The 23,852-nt window shown below is 45.2% G+C and overlaps 1 protein-coding gene across 1 annotated transcript in view; it reads left to right on the top strand.

The window, feature by feature from the left end:
- KPNA7 (karyopherin subunit alpha 7) overlaps positions 1-23,852 on the top strand; it is a 98,094-nt gene that overhangs the window by 32,759 nt on the left and 41,483 nt on the right. Inside the window, exons 4-7 of the mRNA XM_077448762.1 lie at positions 464-549; positions 896-1,164; positions 10,255-10,337; positions 11,851-12,114. Coding sequence (XP_077304888.1) covers positions 464-549; positions 896-1,164; positions 10,255-10,337; positions 11,851-12,114 — 702 coding nt within the window. The remainder of the gene's footprint in view (positions 1-463; positions 550-895; positions 1,165-10,254; positions 10,338-11,850; positions 12,115-23,852) is intronic.

Raw genomic sequence — 23,852 nt, 5'->3', positions numbered from 1 at the left:
CTCATCTGCCTGTCCAATCCCACACTCCGCTGCTATTTGGGTCCAGGGGGCAGCAGCCTGAGTGGGGGAGGCCATACTGGTGTTTGAGCAAGCCTTTTGCATACAGACCCCCCCCCTCCCCCACCGACAATGTTTTTTGCTCCTGTCCCCTTCTCCCTCTCTACTTTCTCCTGGTAACACCCCCCCCATGCTCTTCCTTCACCCCCTCTTTTGTTTCCCCCTCTCGGCCCTTACCTCCCTCCTTTTTTCTTCCCCAAAAAAAAAAAAATCGCATGGGGGGTGGGCAAGATGTTTGCTAAGGGTCCAGTTAATATTAAAGGTGGCCCTGACTGTAGTAACTCTACTCGTTTTTGGAAGCATCTTAAAATGAAGTACTCTTTAGTGATCTTTCCCCATGTTGTGCAATGTGTGTATTTGTTTTAAACCAGAAATAATTTGTACACCATTACATTTCGCCTTTCAGGGTCCTCCACTGTCTCTGGAAGAAATAATTGAAGGTATTCATTCTGGTGATTCAGATCTAGAGCTGAAATGCACACAGGCTACCAGGTAAATGTTTGAAAGGGTTCCTGAAAATGCTAAACCCTTTGGGTATTTTGGTCTTAATAACATAGTAATAATAAGTATTTGTTTTGCCATGGCTAATAGTAGGTCACATCATTAAACTGCACCAGTTTTGTGATTTTTGTCTAGCAGCTTATTCAAGCCACTAAGTGGGTTTTATTTTTTTACAGCCCCCCCCCCCCCCCCCCCCTTTGTCTGATGCCTACCAAAGAAATGCCATGTGGTGTTTGTTTTTTGTTTTTTTACTTTAGGATTTTTTTTTTAGCTAAAAAAATCCTAAAGGGGAGTTGAGTACTGGTACAAGCTTTTAACTTTATATTCCTCCTTGCAGGAAAATGTTGTCACGTGAGAGGAATCCTCCCTTAAATGATATTATTGAGGCTGGACTTATACCAAGACTGGTGGAGTTCCTGAGTTACCATGATAACAGTGTTTTGCAGTTTGAAGCAGCTTGGGCCCTTACTAATATTGCATCTGGCACCTCAGACCAGACCAAAGCTGTGGTAGAGGCAAATGCTATTCCATCCTTTATATCTCTGCTCTCCTCCCCACATGCACAAATAAGTGAACAAGCAGTTTGGGCACTGGGGAACATTGCTGGTAAGTCTATCACTCCTTGTCATCCTAGAAGGCTGTGAAACTTTTTCTGGTGTAGTGACTGTAGTGGGGTTTGTTTTTTGTGTTTTGTTTCAGACCTGGCCCAGCTTCCTCACTTCATGCGCGGGGGTTGCTTCGGCGTCCACTCTCCTTCATACCCTGGGGGGTTAGGCTGTGGGGAGTCCCTACCCTCTACTAGACCGGCAGCAGAGGCTGAGACACGGCCGTGATTCGTATCTCGCTCCATTTGAACAGCCTCATGCCTTCCGTGTTCGAATGGCGAGCGTGTCATTCCGGGGCGCGACTTCCGACAGCGTGGCTTCTGGTTTCCGGCCGCTTGAATGTAGGGAGAGGGGGTGGTCTCATACGGCTCACATCACTTCCAGAAACGGCAAAAGACCGCAGAAATCAAACTTTTAAAGCACTTGGCGCCATTGTATCCTCGCTGACGATGGAGGAGGATCCATCGGCGGAGGCAGGAGCCACGGTTGTCAGCCAGGCTCAGCTAAGCAGGGACAGTGGTCTGTCATTACTGTTTGGGCCATGTTTATTTCTCCCTTCCTTGTATCTGAGAGATCAGATGGGAAGCCTACATCATTCTTTTCCTATCAGTTTCAGGAATAATGCTGTATTTTTAGTGAGTCTGTGACGTCCTCCCAGAATTCCGCCCTCACACGCCCGCTGGGGCGCACACTTCAGAGCATCTGTGATCTGGGTCTGCATCACGGCTCGTGGTAAGCGGCCGCAATGACGGAGCGATAACTTGTAAATACACCGGCATCATGTTATGACGCCAGTTTCTCCCTCCCCTCTCTGTATCGATCGGTACAGTGAGAGGGGAGAGATCGGTGTCGGCAGCGCTGTGGGTTGGATCTGCAGTGCCCAGAGCTGCTCACCGACAATTAACCCCGCAATACCCTTCCATAAATTGCCATACTCTGCAATACTCGGTGATACCCAGCCATGGCTGTTTCGCTGCTTAATCGTTCTTACAGGAGGCGAGAGGGGATGTCCCCCCCCCCCCCCCCCCCGGTGCTTCTACCGACTAGCCAATACGATCAAAGCCAGAAGTGTGTGTGTGTGTGTGTGTGTGTGTGTGTGTGTGTATATATATATATTTTTTTTTTTTTTTTTTTTTTCAGGCTATAGAGGTAAGATGTGGGGTCTTATTGACCCCATATCTCACTGTAATGAGGAGGACCTGTCATTCCATATCCCCATTACAAGGGATGGTTACTTTCCTTGTAATAGGAATAAGTGATGAGAAAAAATTATTTTTGGGGGAAAAAAGTGTCAAACTAAAAGTAAAATGAACAATAAATATAGAATTTTTTTGTAATCGCAGTAAAATCCATTTCTCTGTAATTCACCAACAGACACGGCTCCTCTCTAACTACATGGGTTAGCCTGCCATTAGGAGAACTAGGCAAACATTGTAACACAATACACAGAACTTTAGTCCTGCCCCGGGGGGCGGACCCTGTGCTAACAACCCTCCCTGCTCCCAGGCAAAACTCAGTACGTCAAGCAGTATAACGTAGAGGTGGGTGCTGTGTTGGTCGGTGAATTACAGACAAAAGGATTTTATGGCGAGTACAAAAATCCTATTTTCTCTTGTATTCACCGACCAACTGACACAGCTCCTCTATAACTAAATGGGACGTCCCCAAGCAGTGCCTAACAAGGGGTGGGAAAACGGCATTAAAACTTCATCCACCATTGCAAGTGGGAACTAGTGAAACTAAAGCCACAAAAAACGTCGTACGGAAAAATGCACCACCATATAACCGGGCATTCTCAACAGGAGAGATCCCCAACACCGCGACCTTTTTGTGGAAGTAATGCAACAGTGCATTAACAAACAGTACTGCGTTTTTATCGAAAAATCAGGAAAAAAAATCTCAATTGCAACTACACGGCCGCCTGCAAAACTTTGCAGCCAAAACGGGCATCAGCCGATGCACTGACGTCTACCTTGTAGAACTTGGTAAATGTGTGGACAGATGACCACACCCACACACCTGAGCGACAGACACTTGGTGTCGGAAGGCCCATGAGGTTCCAATTGCTCTTGTACAGTGGCACCTGCCCCTTCAAGGCGTAGGCTTGGACTACAATCTGTCTTATCCACCTGGAAATGGTGGCCTATGAGACCACCATACCCTTCTTTAGACCAGCCACCGAAACAAACGTTGAGTCTGACTTCCGAAAGGGAGCTGTGGCAGACAAGTACATCTTCAGAGCCCTAACCACATTGAGAGCGTGAAGGGCCACCTCTTTGGGGTGCTTTGGACACAACAATAATAATGCAATGTCCTCATTGATATGAAAAGCCGAAACCACCTTTGGTAGAAAGGATGATTGCGGATGCAACACCACCTTATACCTGTGGATGACCAGATAAGGCGACTTGCATGACAAGGCTGCCAATTCCGAAACCCTCCTGGCCGATGTGATGGCCACTAGAAAGACCACCTTCTGTGAAAGGGTCAACAGAAGAATCTCCCTGATATTCTCAAACGGTGGATTCTGAAGCGCCAACAACCCCAGGTTCAAATCCCATGGGGGCAATGGTGGACGCACCGGAGGGACTACATGGAGAGCCCCCCTGAACAAAAGATGCTCGCTAATGAGACACCAGGGGTCGCTGAAAAGACAGCCAGGGCTGAAATTTGCCCCTTAATGGTGCTCAATGCCAATTTCTGGTCTACACCTTGCTGAAGAAACACCAGGATCCTGGATATAGAAGAGGAGCGTGGATGCCACCCTTTCTCCTCACACATGGAGATGTAGGCCTTCCAAGTACATCTTCCACGAAGATTTCCACGCCCTCAGCATAGTTGGAATCGGAGTCCGATGGACCCCAGTTCCTCAACGGCATGGCTATTGAGAGCCTGGTGCTAAAGAGCCAGCAATGGTAAAGCAGAGTGAAAGATTGGACCTTGAGGTAGGAGGTCCTCTCGTGGCAGTCGCCAAGGAGCGTCTGCCACCAGACGCACCAGGTCTGCATAACAAGGGCCGCTGGGGCCAATCTGGGGAAACCAGGATTACTGGTTATTTGCTCTTCAGGATTTGCTGAAGAGCAAATAGAATTTGAAGTCTTAGTCTTTTCTTTTCCATTTGGCAGCATATCTCTTTCTGGTTGGTTTTTCATAACTTAAACTGGGGAATGGGTTTTTGGTGTATTTCAGAAGGTGAAAAAAGACCAAACATTCCTCCCCTTCTAGCAAGAGGAAATGTCCATGTAAAAACATACTTGGAGAATCTTGGACCAAGATTTTATGCAGGTCCTGCATAAACTATTTGGTTAAGGAAGAAGCAGCTTCTACTACTCCTCCTGTGTCTCAGCAAGGAGAGCTGCTAAGTTCCTTTCGGAAAGAATTGTCATACTTTTGAATCTTTCCAGTCTTGGCTAGATGCCCAGCTGCAGGTAACGGCTCAGCACCCCGTTCTCATTCTTCAGCTTCTGCATCCAGAGGGGGCAGTGACTCGGAGGATGAGGATTGTAGTGGGTCCTCAGCTTCTGAGGAGGAAGCAGAGGAAGTAAGGCTTCCACTTCATTATCCCTAGAGAAGGTGGATGATCTGAAAACTATCCACACTACTCTGAATATCAGAGGATAAAGCCTAACTGTCGTTGCATAAGATGTTTCAGGGTATGGGCGAGGTGAAACAGTGTTCCCGGTGCATAAGTTTCTATCTGACACTATTAAAAGAATGGAAGGACCCAGAGAGGGCTCCTTTCTTTTCCAGATCCCTCAAACGCAGGTTTCCTTTTGAGAATGGCTCTCGGGTATGGAACAAAAAACCTAAACTTGACGCAGCTTTTTCTCAGGTTTCAAGGAATACGGATCTAGCATTTGACATGGGTATCCTAAAGGATGCCATGGACAAGAGGGCTGACTCTCTCCTAAGGATGGCTTTGGACTCAACCTTGGCAAACCTAAAACCAGCTATGGCATCAACAGTGGTAGCCAGAAATCTGGAACAGTTAAAAGCTCATATCGAGGCAGGAACTCCTCGAAAGGATCTGCTTGATACTCTGCCTGTCCTTTTAAAAGCAATAGGGTATATGGCAGATGCCTCAGCTGAATCCATTAAGATGTCAGCCAGATTCTCAGCCTTCATAAACTCAGCCCGTAGGGCTTTATGGATTAAGACATGGACAAGGGGATACTGCCTCAAAAACCAAACTATGCGGTCTTCCGTTTGAAGGAGATTTGGTTTTTGGCCCTGATCTAGAAGCCATACTTTACAGGAAAGGCCTTCTTGTTGGCCATTCTGTCAAGAAAAAGGTGAACCCCCCTAGGGTACTAAAAATTTTCATGCTTTTCGAAAAACCTCGTAAGCTAAAGAGACCAGATATAAAAGGCCCTGGAGGCCTCAGAGGGAGGGGTACGTCGGGGGAGGTGGTCCACCCCCCCCCAACCCAAAGAGCCAGTGACAGTCTTCCAACTGTGGGAGCAGGGCTACAGACCTTCTTTCCACAGTGGAAGTCAAGAACAGTCTGTTTAACCTCAAAACAATAAAAGGTTACAGGCTGGAATTTGCTCAAACCCCCCCCACTCGGTTTTGTGTAACTGGCTCCTCAAGGCCCAGAAAAACCAGTAGCCATGATCTCCATTTTACAGGAATTGATTCAACAAAGGGTGATCATATATGTTCCCCCCCCCCCCCCCCCAATCAGGTACAAGAAATTCAGAATGGATACAATGTTCTCAGTAAAGGGTCTCCGGACACCAAACAGTTTTTTTATGGAATCCATAGACCCAAGATGCGTATCTCCATGCACCTATAGCCATAGCATTGCATAAATATCTAAGGTTTGTGGTCAGGAAGAGAGATTCAGTCTTTCATCTTCAGTTCAGAGCTCTTCCGTTCGGGCTGTCCTCATCTCCGAGGATATTTACAAAAATCATAGCCGAGACCCTATTCCCCCTCAGAGTAGAGGGAATATCAATTGTCCCATTCTTGGATGACCTTTTAATATTTGCCAGTACAAAGCATCTATTAGACAAGGACTTGGGAAGGACGAGAAGACACTTGGAAGGTCTCGGTTGGTTAATAAACAGGGAGAAATCAAACATGACTCCATCTCAGTCGATAAAATTCCTGGGATACACCATTGACTCCATACAGGAGAGCATTTTTCTCCCAGAAGAGAAAATGGAAAAGGTTCAAAGTGCAGTGAAGAGGACCCAGACAAACCTGTCAATTTCTATCAGGGCAGCTATGTCTGTTTTGGGTCTCCTCACTGCATCCATTCCAGCAGTACAATGCAAGGGATCTCCAACAGGCAATATTGAGGAATTGGTCCTATGGAGAGTCCCTGGAGAAGCTATTCAGAATGCCCGCTCAAGTTCAGAGGAAGCTCTGGTGATGGAGTCACTCAAACCTAGACAGGGGTCTACTTTGGTGTTTTCCAGTAGACTGGAGGTTAACGGATGCAAGCTCCTGGTGGAGGGATGCCCACCTGGAGAGACAATTGGCCCAGGGGAACTGGACAGTCAAAGAAGCCAGGAGATCTTCCAATTAGAGGGAACTAAGGGCCATCCTGTTGGGACTATGGGCCTTCAAAGAGCTGGTTCTGGGTCACCATATCCAGGTCTTATCCGACAACGCCACAGCTCTGTCTTGTATAACAAGATGGGGGCACAAGAAGCAGGGTGCTGCTATCTTTGGCCAGTCAGATTCTGTCCTGGGCAGAAAACAACCTGAGGTCCCTATCGGTGGTACATCTAAAAGGTGACCTGAATTTAGTAGCTGACTTTCTGAGCAGGAAAAAAATTCTGGAGTTGGCGTGGAGTCTGAACCCTGAAATTTTCCAAAAACTAACAGAAATGGGGATTTCCTCAGATCTGTTTGCATCACAGAGCAATACAAAGGTGAAGGCCTTCTTTTCCTTAAACAGATGAGACCAATCAAGGGGCCTGGATGCCCTAGCACAACCATGGAACTTGTGCTACGGCTACCCTCTTTTTTTTTTTTTTTTTTTTTTTCTCAGATCCCTTTTTTGTTCTGAAGAAATTGCAAAGGGAGACCATGAGTGATTCTAGTGGCTCTTTTCTGGCCCAAAAGGATGTGGCTTGCAACCGTACAGAGGATGGTGGTAGGACCCCACTGGGTTCTTCCTCTTCGGCGAGATCTAATCCAGGGACCTTCAGCATCTAAATATCAAGCAACTCAATCTGACAGGGTGGTTACTGAGGAGCAGATCCTAAAAAGAGGGTTTATTGAATAAGCTGGCCAACCCTTTTAGGGAGTCGAAAGACTACTAGAGCAATTTATTTTAAAACGTGGAAACGTTTTAACTCCTGGTGCTTATCGCAATAATTCCCTCCCCAGGAGATACTTTCAGTTCTAGAATTTCTCCGCTGGGGTTGGCAGCCAGTACCCTGAAGGCCCAGGTGGCTGTTTTTTTCTTGAGGGTTATCTCAGGAACTGCTTATTAGTTTGTGTGGGTTTTTTTTTTTTTTTCCTCCCCGAAGTGCGACTTATCACTGGTTCTACAGGCATTGACCAGAGAACCCTTTGAACCCCTAGAGGAAGCAACGATCAAGTTATGGTCGCTTAAACTAATTCTCTTTAGTGGCAATTACATCAGCTAGACGGGTAAGTGAGCTGCAAGCCCTATCTATAGTAGAGCCTTTCTGTTACATATTTCCAGACCGAGTAGGCAGAAAACCCAGGACAGTTTTTAGCACTAAAGTCTCAACAACCTTGCATAGGACACAGGAAACAATTCTACCTACTTTTTTTTTTTTTTTTTTTTTTTGGTCCTTCACCATCAAATTCTAAAAAGGTCTTTCCATAGCCTAGATGTGAGAAGGTGTCTACTACACTATCTAGAGATCACAAGAAAGTTCAGGAGGTCACTCTCGCTTCGTCCTGTTCTCAGGACCACGTAAGGGCTATAGTGCTTCCAAAAATAATATGGCTAGGTGGCTACAAACGGCTATTGGGGAAGCCTATAGAGCATATGGAGTAGAGCCTCCCACAGGGGTAGTCGTCCATTCCACTCGTGCAGTAGCAACGTTCTGGGCGGAAAGAGCAGGGGCCTTTCCGAGTCGGATCTGTAAAGCGGCTACATGGACAAGTTTCTCAATCTTCACCCGCCAACACAGGTTGGACCTGCTAGCTGCATCGGATCAATCATTCGGCAGAGGTTCTGCAGGCGGTGGTCCCACACTAGAGTAAGTACTCTTATCTCCAGGTGCTGTCCTGAAAGAAGGGAGAAAACCCTAGTTGGACTTACCGGTAACGGTATTTCTACAAGTCTTTCAGGACTGGCCAATGACCCTCCCTAGATTGTATTTGAAAAATGTAGTGTTATTGCTATGTTCTGCTTATCTAATTTCAGCATGGTTGGAGGTACTCTATGAACTGAGGCCATGGTGGAAGTGTCTGGTCTTTAACCACTTGAGATCCGCGCTATAGCCTAATGACGGCTACAGCGCGGATCTCCTTTTCCGGGACGACGTCAATAGACGTAGTCCCGTGTACGAGCGGCCCGCGCGCCCTCTGTGATTGGCGAGTCCATGAGACTCGCCTGATCACCGATCCGTGCAAGGGGGTCAATCCTGACCCCTTATCACGTGATCAGCTGTCAGCCAATGACCGCTGATCATGTGATATAACGGAGCCGGTAATCGGCTATTATTCCTCCTCCGCGCTGACAGCGCGAGGAGAAAAAAAGCCGATCACCGGCGGCCGTGATCGGGACATCAGTCCCGATCATGGCCAGCCCTGCTAGTGCCCACCTGCCCCCTGCAGTGCCACATTTAATAAGTGCCACCCAGCAGTGCCCACAATCTGCCTCAAAGGTCCTGCACCCCAGTGCCACATATCTGTGCCCATCCGTGCCACCCATCGGTGCTGCCTTATCTGTGCCCACCAGTGCAGTCTATCAGTGCCGCCTAATCAGCGCACTTCAATGGAGGAGAAAAATGACCAGTTTGCCAAATTTTATAACAAAATATTAAAACATGATTTTTTTTTTTTGTTTAGCAAAAAATAAAACTCCGAGCTGTAACTAAATACCACCAAAAGAAAGCTCTATTTGTGGGAAAAAAATGATAAAAATTTCATTTGGGTACAGTGTTGTATGCCCGCACAATTGTCATTCAAAGTGCATCAGCGCTGAAAATTGGTCTGGGACTGAGGGGGGTTTAAGTGCCCAGTAAGCAAGTGGTTAAAGTAATCTGCAGTGTTTCCTGGGAAAAGTGGGTGGAGCTGCACTTTCTCCAGGTGCTGTCCTGAAAGACTCGTAGAAATACCGTTACGTCTAACTAGGGTTTTTCTTCTAGCTTTGCGTTTTTAAAACTATTTTCTACATTCTGAACTCAGTTTACAAAGCACAATGTGAACAGAGTACCCCAATGAATTGGAACAGATCTATATTCCTGTGAGGTGGTGAAAATTAGGAAAAACCATGCCTAAACTGCATTTAGACTAATGTTGTCCTCAGATTTACATCAGTTGCGCTTGTGTGATTTCAGTAGTGTGTTGACAGCTGAAAATAGTGTTTCATTAATAAAAAAAATTAATTTACGCAGATCTCCACTCACATCGCACCCTACCCTCAAGGAGCCCACAAGTCAAGGTCCCCAACACATTCATTTACTAGGGCCAATTAACCTGTCTGTCTTTTGAGTGTAGGAGGAAACCCATGCAAACTCCAGGTAGTGTCATGGTTGGGATTCAAACCAGCAACCCTTTTTACTGCTAGGCAAGAGTGCTACCCAGTAAACCACTGTGCCGCTCTAAATGGTATCAATTTTCCTGTTGGATGTGAAGGATATTAAGCCCTGTTGATAAAGTTGAGTAACTCCAATAGCGTTAACATTTTTTCTCATTTACGTTTTTTAGAATGTGTGATGTTCTTAGAGATCAAAATCACTTATTGTGTTTAGGTCATCTATAGTGAGGTGCAGTGAGTGGCTCTCCACTACTGTGAAATTACAAATCTCTAGGACTGGCAAGGCCTAGTTTGAGTACAAGTTGTCTGGTATTATAGTATAATCCTGACAAACTTTCTTTCTAAAATGTATTTCTTCTTTTTAGTTGCTTAGTAATGTGTAATCTTTCTTTCCAGGTGATGGTCCGATCTACAGAGACATATTGATCAGCTGCAATGTGGTTTCAGCACTTTTAGTCTTGGTGACACCACAAACACCGGTACATAATTTTCTGCATGTGTTTTTTTTTTTTTCCCCCCCCCCCAAGCCTTTGGAAAGCCTTCAATGTATTGCTGCTGGTGTGCTCTAGCAGTTGGTGAATGTTTGCCTTGGTAGCCAGACTAATCTTGGCATGCTCTCTAACAAATGTAATCTTTTGAACTACCGTATTGGCGTATAACACCCAGATTTTTTTTTAAATGTGGGGTTTGGGGGTCCATCCCAGGGTGCCACTTATTGGGAGTTTGTCAGGCCAGCCGACCCACCTCTCCTGGCCGTGGAACAGTGCTGGCAGTAAGCTCTAGGGGTTGGAGGACATTTCTGCAGTACCAGCCCTTAGTGGTGTACGGCTCCACCTGTGTAGCTTGATGCAGATCTAAGCCTCTAATTACCTTAACGCTGCTCATTGTGGCTGCTCTCCTCCTCGTGTGTAGCTTTTGATTGGAGGAGAGCAGTCAATTGACTGTCAATACAAGAGCAGACACATGACTAGGTCCACAATAGATTGGGGTTGATGGAGGTAATTAGAGTTATGTTTTGATTTGCGGTGGGTGGCACGGAAGGAGCGGTGTACGGGAAGGGGTGGTTGGGCTGTGAAGTTTTCTCAAATTTGGAGTGTGCATGGGGGTCTTTATAATTGAAAGGGGGCTGTGTGCATTATGCAGGGGGGCTTTCCTGAAACGCCCCTCTTAAATTATCAGCGTATAACACACCTCAAATATGGTAATATCACTGGCTGCCAAAACTACCTTGCTTTTCTGAGCACTTGGGGGACTTGACACTCATATCCTAGATGAAGCTGTCAAACTTGACCATTTTACATAAATAGAAACCATGTATAATCCTAGAGTTTGCTTACTCGAAAGGGACAATATTGCTTTACTAGCAGTTATAAATACTTGTCAAAGTTAAATCGCTAAATTTCTCATTATGGGTATTGTTGCTGGTAATAGAACATAACCTGGCCCAAAGAGATGGATAATTGGTCTGCACAGGTACTTTGCCCTAAAAGCAAATTGGCTAACTGCAGATGCCATTGTGAGTTGCCAAAACGCCTTCAAGGTTAAATTGCCACATTAGCCATTTGTTGTCTCTTGGTAAATCACAGCTGCAACAAATTCTCATGCATTTCACAATACGTACACAGCAGGGCCATATCACATATTTGTGTTTCATAGTTCTGTAGCCTCCTTTATCAATTTACGTCTCAGGTTAAGGGCTGAGTCCACAAGAAGCTAAATTCACTTCATTTTTAGAAGTGTCTAGATTTTAGGATCAACAAATCCTAATCCAACCAATCAAAAACTTCTGCAATTTTATATATGCTGTTGAGACTTGGATTGTAATCAGTTTCCTCAATTTATGCCATGACATGCACTGTTGATGGAGGAATAGATTTAATTCAGCCCATTTCTTGCTTCATGTCCTGTTAAATATTAAAGTAAATTTTTGTTTTTAAAGTGGAACTTTATTATGCTGTGTGGTGTGTATTTATTTATTTTTTTTCTTTGTAGGTTGGTTTTCTCCGGAACATTACATGGACCCTGTCTAACCTTTGTCGCAATAAAAACCCATACCCACCCATTCAGGCTGTTAAGCAAATATTGCCAGTGCTAACACAGCTTCTCTACCATGAGGATAAAGACATCTTGTCTGATACATGTTGGGCAATGTCCTATCTCTCAGATGGTGCCAATGATAGAATTGATGTTGTTGTGTCAGCAGGAGTTGTAGACCAAATAGTGAAACTGATGCACAGTCAAGAACTTAACATACTGGTAAGTAGTAATAGGACTGCGTTTATATATGCCATTTAGGTCACAAACGGTGAGACTGATTTTTGGGACCGTGTAGTGAACTCCAAATGTCATGGCAGGTGACTGATTAAAGCTTAGTTCTTTAACATTGGCATCTGAAGTCTTAAATTCAATACCTAACTGTAGATAAAAGCACTAGGTGGTGCTAGACCAGTGCTGTACAACAGTACCCTAAAAATCTGCCATAAGGTTTATTTTTTGCTGAAAAGCTTAAAGCGGAGGTCCACCCTAAAGTGGACCTTCCGCTCATCGGAACCCTTCCCCCCCCCCCCCCCCTCCGGCGCCACAATTGGCACCTTTCAGGGGGGAGGGGGCTGCAGATACCTGTACAGTACAGGTATCTGCACCCACTTCCGGGATAGCACTCTGCGGAAAGGGGCGTAGATTACGCCCCTTTCCGCAAGTGCCCCGCCAGGGGGATTTCTGGTTGATTCAGGACTGCCCTACCCCGTATGCAGTATATATCGCCGGTCAAATTACAAGGTCCTCAGATACCCCTTCGGGCGAGAAGATAAATTGGTGCCAGAGTGCCCATGTTTTCCTAAATCTTTCCTGCTGTTGCCTCCCTCCGTAAGCACCAGGTCCTCCAGTCTACTAATTTCCTCCACCCTACGGACCCAGGACGCCACCGATGGAGGGGCCTGGCTTTTCCAGTGGAGCGGTATACATGCTCTTGCGGCATTTACCAGATGACATAGAATGGATTTTTTGTACTTTTTAGTGGACATGGTGTTTACGTGCAGGAGGAAGAAGGCCGGGTCATTGGGGGCATTATACTCCGTAAATTTTTGAATAACGGTCCTAACAGTGGACCAAAAGTAAGACAACTTCGAACATGACCAAAACACATGCAACAAAGTGCCCTGTTCCAGTCCGCATCTCCAACAAAGCGCAGAGGTGGTCGGGTAGAAAGAATGCAAAGCCTGAGGAGTTAAGTACCATCTCGTCAGAATTTTATAGTTTGTTTCCTGTATGGTCGTACAGATGGTAGATTTCAGGGCCAATGTTACAATGTTTTGAGTCTGGCTTGGAGTAAACGTACAGTTCAAGTCCCTCTCCCATTTTGTCAGGAAGGTCAAATGAGCATCATCCCCTGGTGTGATAAGGAGATTGTACATTGTGGACAGCGTTCTTGGAAGCACCCCGTTACTAGAGCAACATTCTTCAAAGGCAGTCAACGGTCTGTCAAAACAGAGGGGGGATGGGAGGGCTCGAAAAAAGTGTTTAAGTTGGACAGCAGTCCAAAAGGCTAGTTTGTAGGGTCCCGATGAATTACAGAGCGCCTCTATAGACGGCCAGTCCCCACCTGTCCGGAAACATCGTGCTTGTGTGCACCTGCTACTGGACATGGCCTGCAGAAGATGAGGGTCCATACCAGGGGAGAATTGTGGGTTCCCCATAATAGGAAATAGCGGGGAGTTAGGCGTGGATAGCGACCCCTTTGAGCAAATCTGTGACCCCACCCGTAGCGTCGTCCCTATCAGGGGATGCCTCTTCATGTGGGCCGGGAGGTGTCTATAACACCAGGCAGCCCCTGACAACGGCACCCGGACCTGGGCCTGCTCCAACTGGATCCACAGCTTCAGATCCCGGTGTCGGCACCAGTCTACAATTCTACCGAGGTGTACCGCCTGATAGTATTTCTTTACATCCGGAACGGCAAGGCCGCCGAAGTTTGGGCATGGAGAGCAAATTCCGGGCCAATCTCGGCTTCCTATATGCCCAAATAAAGCCAGTAAACAAACCGTGAACCTGTCGAAAATATGACGTGGGTACCGAAATAGGTAGTGCTTGCAGCAGATATAAAAATTTGGGCAGGATGCACATCTTAAGCAGGTTACACCTGCCAAACCATGAATGAAGGCCTTTATTCCAGGATTCCAGAAGAGTCCTGGTTCTGGCCAGCAGAGGAGGGAAATTGAGTTTAAAGACATGATTTAGATTTGCCGGGATAAAAGTCACCAGGTACGACAACGCCGTGGGCGTCCATTTAAAATTAAAGCTGGACCGAAGCCCCTGCATGGTCGCTTGCGACAGTGCCACTCCCATGGCTTCCGATTTAGTGTAGTTAATCTTTAGATTAGAGACTTGCCCGTATTCCTCGAATTCCCGGAGGAGATTCGGGAGGGATATCACTGGATTGGCGAGGGAGAACAGCAAGTCATCCGCATACGCAGAGACCTTGAAGTGAGCATCACCCGCAACTATGCCTTGGATATCGGGGTTATTCCTAACTCTACATAGGGCTCTAAGGAAAGGGCAAAAAGAAGGGGTGACAACGGGCAGCCCTGCCTGGTTCCATTTTTAATCAGCAGGGGCTCCGACAGTATCCCATTCACTTTAATTTGTGCCGTCGGGGTAGCGTATAATTGGGCTATCCACCTAAGCATTTTCTCACCTAAGCCTATGTGGTGGAGGACAGTGAACATATACTCCCAATTAACCCTGTCAAAGGCTTTTTCAGCGTCTGTATTTAGGAAAATGGAAGGAGTGGGGCCCTGGTTCACAACGTGGATCAGATTCAATACCTTGGTTGTGCTGTCTCTGGCTTCCCTCGTTGGGGATGAAGCCTACCTGGTAAGTGTCACTATTTTAAGTCAGCAGCTGCAGTATTTGTAGCTGCTGGCTTTTAAAAAAAACACGGAGTCCCGGTGGACTCCTGCTTGAATATTATGGCAGCAGTTCATTAATACACTAAGATGAAGTATAAACATTTTGGTAACATTTATGTATCTTGTAAGTGCTTTGAATTGCTAGATGGGATGCCATAATTTTAATTGTAGATGCAGCGAAACAGAGCAAAGTCCTGCCAGGTCTGGTCAACAGGATCGCCTAGTGTGCCGTTTTTAGCAGTAGTGGCTTAGATGGCTACATGTTGTTCCCTGTTCTATTTTAATTGTGTGGCTCAAAACATGGCTTGTAACTATTTTTTTTTTTTTTTTTTTTTGCACGCCTTTACTTTTTGTAATATAAAAACGGGTTATACTCCTAGTTGTATGCACAAAGATTAGCAGATAATTTTTCCTAAAAAAAATGTTTTTAATACAAGTAATGTTAAACAAAATAGATGGGACCTTGTGCACTGCTAGTGTTGAAACTATAGGATAAATGTATCTGACACTTCCCACACCTCCCCACAGTGTGACTGAAATAGGGCTGCAACTAACAATTATTTTCATAATCGCTTAGTTGGCCGATTAATCAAAAAAATAATCGGTTAATAACCTTTAAAAAAATAAAAAATTGCAGGGTGTATAATTTAGTTAATATGTAAAGTTTAAAAAAAGGCAATTCTTTATCTCAATGCAGTGGTAAATATAAATAACCAACTATATGGTTGGGGAGCTAAATATCTAATCCACTCTGAGAATAACAGACAGAAGAGAAATGCTGTATATATTAGAGGGGATATACTGTATATACTAATAGAGGCTATTTACTATTAGAGGGGAGATATACTGTATATACTATTAGAAGGGATATACTATTTGAGGAGAGATATACTATTAAAGGGTCAATCTAGTAAATATCATCACTCATTAAATTTAACCCCATTTTGTTACTGGCCGATTAATCGATTATTGGTTGTCGATTAATCGATTATTTTCATAGATTATGAAATTAATCGATTAGTTTCAACCCTAGACTGAAACCTGTATGCATTTTACACCTGTGTGTACTTCAATGATTTTTCTTAAACTTTTGGGTGGCTGTGATTTGAGAATCTTAGAGGCAGTAAACCCTGATGAGTTTACTTCCTCTTTCATTCCCTGCAAAGGTAAAGCATAATTGACTACTATGCATCGCATAGTAGTCCATTATGTGTCATTTACCTGACACAGGAGCCAGCAAAGTCACCGCTGTCCCCTGTAGTCCGGCGCATCCATCTTCTCGGTGGGTCTCGCCGCTGGCGGCGCGCTCAGCCTGCGTGCTGCTGTCTACGGCACATGCGCCGTAGACAGTGGTGCCTGTCTTTCGGTAAATATCTCCTAAACCGTGTAGGTTTAGGAGATATTTCTTGGACCTACAGGTAAGCCTTAATCTAGGCTTACCTGTAGATCAAAGTGTGTAAGGGTTTATAACCACTTTAACTCCCAAGCTGCAATTCATGAGAAATCCTCTGTAGAATATATATAGCAGGGCAGATGAATGAGCTCTGCAGGTACCAGTGAAAAAACTATAACTTCTGAAAGATTTTCACGCAAGCTTAATCCTAGTCTTCAATTTTTGTATTCATAAATTCCACGGGCAAAATTCTCAATTTCTATGACCATGAAATGCTTGCATGCAGTCTCATTCACCTGGGTTTGTTATAGGCATAGCATCAACACTTTACTATGCAATCACATTAGTTCAAGTAGGCCATTTTGTAATGGAAAATTAATCGCTGGCATTAATCATTTCTTGGTGTGGGAGGCAAGCCACAAATATGCAGTCTCCGTGCCGAAGGAGCCCTGACAGAATACAAACCAGGGACCCAAGTGCCGCAAGGCAGAAATGCTAGCCACTAAAATTGCTGCCTCAGCCCAATGGATGTTTACACCCCTTTCACACCAGGGTATTTTGCAGGTGCTATAGCATTAGAATGGCGCCTGCAATCCACCCTAAAGAAGCTGCACCATTGTGTGTAGTGTGAAAGCCCGAGGGCTTTCACACTACAGCGGTGCGCTGACAGGATGTCAAAAGTCCTGCCAGAAGCTTCTTTGGAGCGGTGTGTTTACTGCTCCTCCACCGCTGTTACCCATTGAAATCAATGGGGCAGCGCTGTAATGCCGCGGGCAAAACGCTGCTGTTGCTGGCGGTTTTTAACCCTTTCGCGCCCGCTAGTGGCCGAAATGCGCCGCAAATCCGGCAGTAAAACGGTGGCATTTTACCGCCGACGCAAAAGGTGGTGTGGTGTGAAAGGGGTCTTAATGTTTTTTTTCACATACCCCCCTGGGTGTTCAGTGGTCATCTCATAGAATGTCTTGCCTAGAGCTGCACAATTACTCGTCAATGTTTCACAATTATTTCCATGCAAAGAATTCTCTCTGCTCTTCTGAAGCCACAGACCTCAAAGTAAGAAACTGGGCTGTCTGCCAAGAATCAAAACAGTATCAGTTGAACCCAACTATAAACATTGTAACAATTTGTCACGGGAATAGAGTACGTTTTAAGTAAAGTTTAACCACGTAAACTCTAAACCTTTTTCTGACATTTGTTGGTTTCAAGCTAAACTTTTATTTATTTTTTATTTTTATTTTTTTGCTAGAAAATGACTTAGAAGCCCCAAACATTATATACAATTTTCTTTAAATTACTTTAATGAATTAAACAAAAAAAAAACTAACCAGTTAGGTTTTTTTTTTTTAAATTGTGAATGGCCAGAATCGTACAGCTGTAGTCTTGCGCTTATAAATGGCTCATTCAAGATGTACAGTGTACAGATAAAGGCTGTGGTGTTAAAGGTAACCAGTTATGTGGTCTAAATGCTTGGTTGGTTTGAAGTGTGTAAAATTTACATAAAACAATGTAATTTGCAAATCTTGTAGACCCCTATTTTAGTCACAATAGAAAACCTATCAAATGTCTAAACTGAGAATTTACCATTTTAAGAATATATTTTTTGATTGAAATTGGTAGCACCATGTTTAAATTGTAACCATGCAACAAAAAGCTGGCAAAGTGGTAAGTATTAGATTACGGACCTGTTGGCAATCAGTTGCAAAATGTTCCAGCTGATCGGGTATAAAAAGAGCATCTTGGGGGAATACAGTGTGTCAGAACTAAAAAAAGGCAGAGGTTCACAAATCTGAAAAGCGTCAGAATCTGGCAAAATCTTTGCGCAAGGGACAGACCTCACATGCGTTATTGGATGCCTGTGATCTTGGGGCCCTCAGACAGCCCTCTATTACAAACCAGGTATGCTTCTGTGATGGAAATTGCTGCATGGGCTAAGAAATATAAAATAAAAATAAAAAATAATCACTGAAACCCCCCCCCTTCCAAAAAAATGCAAGGTAAAGCTCTCACACAAAGGCCATATAGGCAGTGTCCTCTGAACCAAAGGGGCACCATCTGGCTTATCAGAATTCAGTTGAAAAACCTGTATAGTATATGGCAGTGATGGCGAACCTCGGCACCCCAGATGTTTTGGAACTACATTTCCCATGATGCTTTGGCACTCTGCAGCATAGTGGAGCATCATGGGAAATGTAGTTCCAAAACATCTGGGGTGCCAAGGTTAGCCATCACTGGTATATGGTGTATGGAATGGGTAGCTTTGATTTCTAGACGGCTGCCACAAATGCTGATATATCTAGGTTTTGGAGCAGAATATGCTTGCATCCAGACATCTTTCAGGCAAGGCCTTGTACATTTCAGCAGAATACTAAACCTCATTGCATCTGACAACAGCATGGATGGCTTCGTAGTAGTCTGGGTGCTTAACTGGCTTGCCTACAGTCCAGCCCTCTTCACCAACTAAATATTTGGTGCATCTTGAAATTAAAAACACGACACAGACCCAGTACTGTTGAACAGTTTTGATGAGGCAAGAATGGGACAATTCTCTTCCTGAACTCCAGCAACTGGCCTTCTCAGTTCCCAGACATTGAGTATTTAGGGGGATGCTTCAACATGGCCCTGTCGCAACTTTTTTGAGATGTTCCTGCCACCAGTTCCAAACCTACTTTAAAAAAAAAAGCTGCTGGCTAGCGATTGGGGACTGCTTGCACAGTAGAAATAAAACCACTAGTGCTAGGAGATATCAGGCCTGATCTTGCCAACACTGCACTTGTTTGGGGAGACCAACACAAACGCTGGCAGTGATCAGAGCCGATTCTGCTAACGCTAAGTTTCTGGGGACACTTGTATATAGTTCTGAAATATTGATCTGTTCAGACGCTACTAGTAATGGCAGTGATCAGCGACTTAATTTGCCATCTAGCGCTAACTGACCCGGGCTGGGAGGGATGCTAACTGACCCCAAAAAGTTCTGATGTCACTAGTGACAGTTATACTGTACACCGACAATGTACAAATGGCACTGGCTGGGTGACAGCGATGATCAAAAAATTCATGGAGGGCAATCGATGCATTAAATGTGCCTAAAACCAAGTGTGCTGCTTCAACATACTGTGATCCTGCTTTTCTAGAACATTGTGTATTTACAAACAAGACACAGGATCATTCAGTGATTGGCTACAGGGAGACAGCAGGGCCCAGCCATAAATTAGCCAGAACTGCTGACAAGTCAGAAAGCTAAGGTTCTAATTTAAATTGACACCTAGAGGGTGTAGTCAAAATATTAGTTTCAGCACTTTATTGGCAATCAACTTTTTTTTTTTTTTTTTTTTTTTTTTTTTTTTTTTTTCTCAAGATGGTGCATATGCCCTCTCAAGCGTCTCTTCTCCATATAACAAGTTCAGTGCTTGCAACCTTTCTTCATGACAGATATCCTCCAGTCCCTTTTTGGCTTCTTTGCCCTTTTTGTACTTGCTCCATTTCCATTACGTCCTTCCTGAGGACTGGTGCCCAGAACGAGACAGCATACTCTAGGTGTGGCTGGACCAGAGTTCTGTATAGTGAATTCTTTTTCTGGAGACTTCTCTATCCATGGAGTTAATCCATTTTTAATGCACGCTAGTTTTCTGTTTGTAGCAGCTTGGCATTGCTGGGACCCACAGATCCTTTGCCATCCTAGATTCCCCCAGAGGTTCTCCCCTCTAGTGTATAGATTGCATTCCTATTTTTGCCACCAAATGCATTTTACATTTTTCGACATTGAACCTCATTTGCCATGTAGCTGCCCACCCCATTAACTTAAGATCTTCTTGCAAGGTTTCCACATCCTGCAAAGAATTTATTGCCATGTTTAGTATTGTCCAACTACAGAGATTGAATGGTTTACTCCATCCTCCAGGTCATTTATGAACAAATCAAATGGTATTGGTCCCAGAACAGAACCCTATGGGGGACCCCCCTACCCACCCCTGACCATTCTGAGTATTCCCCATGTATCACCACCCTCTGAACTCTCCCTTGTAGCCAGATTATTTTCTTGCATCAGGGGACACTGAGCCATAGTAATTACTACGTGGGTTATATCTGCATATCAGGTGCTGGACACTGGCACGCTTCTTAAGGCATGAACTTCCCCATATAACCTCTCCCACTAGGAGTCCTCAGTTTTGTTTTTCACCAGTGTCTAAGGTGTTGGGCACGTGTAAAGGATGTGTTGTACTGAGCTCCACAGGCAGTAATCCTTTGAGAGCCAGCCATCCTGACTGGATCCATTCTGATGTCTCTAATGGACTAAATAAATGGTGCCTCGTAATCGTAAGATGCAAGGTTTTGCTTGCAAATGCTTTAAAGAGCTGGGCCCTGGGATCCAGTACTTTTTTTGTTAGCAAGGCCAATAAAAGTTTACTGGCAGGGTCTTCTCGCAGGTCCAGGATTGTGGGTCAACCTGAGTGTTCCCCCAGTTCCTGAAGGTTCTCACCATTCTGATGCTGGAAATGCCAGAAGCTCCACTGAGTTCCAGCTCAGACCCTCAGGCAAGAAGGGGGGGGGGGCGGGTCTGATCACTTCCTGGGCGACCAGATAGGCAGTTTGTCTGAATGTCAGCCAGCTTTTTTTTTTTTTTTTTTTTTTTTTTTTTATGGCAAGCTGTGGCCGCTTGCTGAGCAGAAGATTCTCCCCCCCCCCCCCCCCCCCCGCCTGCCATGATGCCGGCGCTTGCGCTGGAGATTCAACTTCCCTTTTTGAAAGAGGAAGGGGGGGGGGGGGGCATGGCTAAGTGGCGTCAGATGTCGGCCACATGTGTAGCAAGTATTTTAAAGCAAGCCATGCAAGTAGCTGCTGCCTGGTGGTGGAGGGACAGAGCAGAGTGGTTGCTGGTCAGGTTTGGTGACAGGCATTCCTGTTTTTTGACAACATTGTACTGTATAGCTAGGATTAATAGCAGTTCTTGTACTGTACTATAGCCTAGCAAGTGTAACATTCTTTTGCTGGTATTGCCCCTGCTTTGTGCTGTAAGCTGAGTGGCAAGGGGCCAGGAACTCCTCTAAAGGGTCACAACAAACTAAGACCCTGTCTAAAAGAATGTCCTCCGAGGAAGCCCACCAAGCGGAATACTAAAGCATCCTTATGAAGGGGTTCCCCTGCTTGCTTATGGGGGAGGGGAGGCTCCTGCAGTTTACAAAGATCTGGCAGAAGCAATGTCAGTACAAGTGGGTGGCTTCTGCTGTTTCTCTAGGTTACAAACGAGTGTTCAGTTTTGCCGTCTCTCCAGTTTCTAAAGTCAAGTGTTCCAAAAGGCCCAGAAAAGAAGGCTCTCCTAGCACTGGACCATCTTCTGTCCAAGGCAGTCATATCAGAAGTTCCCTTAGAGCAGGGATATGTAATTGGCAAACCTCCCAGCTGTTGCAGAACTACAAGTCCCATGAGGCTTACCAGGACTCTGACAGCCACAAGAATGACACCCAGAAGCATGATGGGACTTGTAGTCTTGCAAAAGCTGGAGGTCTGCTAATTTCATATCCCTGCCTTAGAGGAACAGGGCACAGGTTTTTATTCAAACCTCTTCACGGTCCCAAAACCAAACGGGGGAAGTAAGACCTATTTTAGGTCTAAATCGGCACTTGAACATCCGATCCTTCCGCATGGAGTCAATCCGGTCAGTTGTAGCCAACCTCCAGGGAGGGGAATTTTTGGCTTCAATCGATTTTTTTTTTATCAAGGATGTCCATCTTCATGTGCCAATAGTTCCTACACGCCAGAGGTTGCTGCGCTTCGAAGTAGAAGACTGTCATTTTCAGTTTGACTCTGCCATTCGGTCTAGTCACAGCTCCTTGGGTGTTCTCAAAGATTCTGGCTCCTGCTTTAGCCAGATTAAGGGCTCAGGGGATAATGGTCCTAGCCTACCTGGATGATCTACTCTTGGTAGATCATTTAGTTTCCGGGTTAGACCATGGTCTGGTGACAACGGTAAACTACCTGGAATCTCTAGGCTGGGTTCTCGTACAGTACCTGCCACTAATCATAGATGGCAGGGAAAGGCATTTCTACCTCCAAAGAGAATTTGTTCCATTGTAGAACTATTCCATCTCATTAAGGCAAAGAAAAAGCCTTCCATTTGGTTGTGCATGAGACTGTTGGGAAAGATGGTGGCCTCCTTTTTGAGGCCATCCCTTACGCACAGTTTCATTCAAGATTGCTACAAAGCGCAATCCTGTCAGCCTGGAACAAGGTCCAGGCCTTAGATTTTCCAATTCAGCTGGCTCCCGACGTATATCAGAGCCTAAATTGGTGGCTGATATCCAGCAACCTTAAAGGAAGGTTCTTTCTACTTGCCACCTGGAAGGTAGTAACTACAGATGCCAGTTGTTTTTTTGTTTTGTGTTTGTTTTTTTTTGACTGGGGAGCGGTCCTGGAAGAGCATTCTGTCCAGGGAAAGTGGACTTTGCCAATCCAATATTTTGGCAATTCGGGTAATTCATCTGGCTCTAAGAGCCTGGATGGTTAGACTGAAGGGCTGTCCTGTCAGGATTCAGTCTGACAATGCCATGGCTGTGGCTTGCATCAATCACCAGGGGGGCAGGAGTAGTTGTGCAGCCCAGAGAGGTGAATTACTTTGTTTTGGGCAGAACACAACGTTCCTTGCCTTTTTGGCAATTTTATTTCCCAGGCAAGAGAATTGGCAGGTAGACTACTTGAGCCGCCAACTTCCAGGAGAGTCGTCTCTTCACCCTGACATCTATCTTGCAATATGTCAGATGGGGTACTCGGGACGCGGACCTGTTCGCGTCCAGATTCAAAAACTAAGTCAACAATTTTGTGTCGGACAAGGGATTCACTAGCTTGCGCAACAGACGCATTAGTCTTCCCATGGGATCAGTTTTCTCTGATCTATGCATTTCCTCCAGTTCTGCTACTTCCACATCGTCTTCGCAGGAACAAAAGTTGATTCTTGTGAACCAGAAGGCCTTGGTTCACCAAAATTGAAAAGATGGCAGTAGGTGTTCCCTGGACTCTGCCGTTATGTGGGTGGCACAGTGGTGTAGTGGTTAGCAGTAAGAAGGGTCGCTGGTTTGAATCCCAACCACGACACTACCTGCCTGGAGTTTGCATGTTCTCCCTGTGCCTGCGTGGGTTTCCTCCGGGTACTCCTGTTTCCCCCCACACTCCAGACATGCAGGTAAGTAAATTGGCCCTAGTATATAAATGGGGACCTTGGCTTGTGTGCTCCTTGAGGGTAGGGACCGATGTGAGTGTGCAATGTACAGTGATAAGGAAATTGTAGACGCTTGAACTGGATGGACTTATGTCTTTATTCAACCTTACTAACTGTTATGGCCAGACCTTCTCTCACAGGGTCTGATATTCCATCCTACTTTACAGATGCTAAATTTGACGGTCTGGCTATTGAGACCCACATTCTGAGGGATCGTGGGTTATCTCCTTCAGTTATATCTACCTTGATTAATGCTGGGAAGCCAGCTTCCAGGATCATTTACTATAGTCTGGAGGGCATTTGCCTGGTGCATATCCAGGGGTTTGCACCCCAGGAAATGTTATAGGTAGAATCCTTTATTTCCTACAGATGGGATTAGAGATGAATCTGGCCTTGAATGCCATCAAGGGCCAGATATCGGCCTTGTTAGTGTTCTTTCAGCGGCCTTTAGCTTCTCACTCTTTAGTGCATAGATTTGTGCAGG

The sequence above is a fragment of the Lithobates pipiens genome, unplaced genomic scaffold (assembly GCF_037356315.1).
Source record: "Lithobates pipiens isolate NorthernLeopardFrog02 unplaced genomic scaffold, aLitPip1_a1.2 Scaffold_22, whole genome shotgun sequence".
In the NCBI taxonomy this organism is placed as follows: Eukaryota; Metazoa; Chordata; class Amphibia; order Anura; family Ranidae; genus Lithobates; species Lithobates pipiens.
The sequence above is the reverse complement of the archived record's forward strand: the minus strand, read 5'-3'. Positions and strand labels throughout refer to the sequence as shown.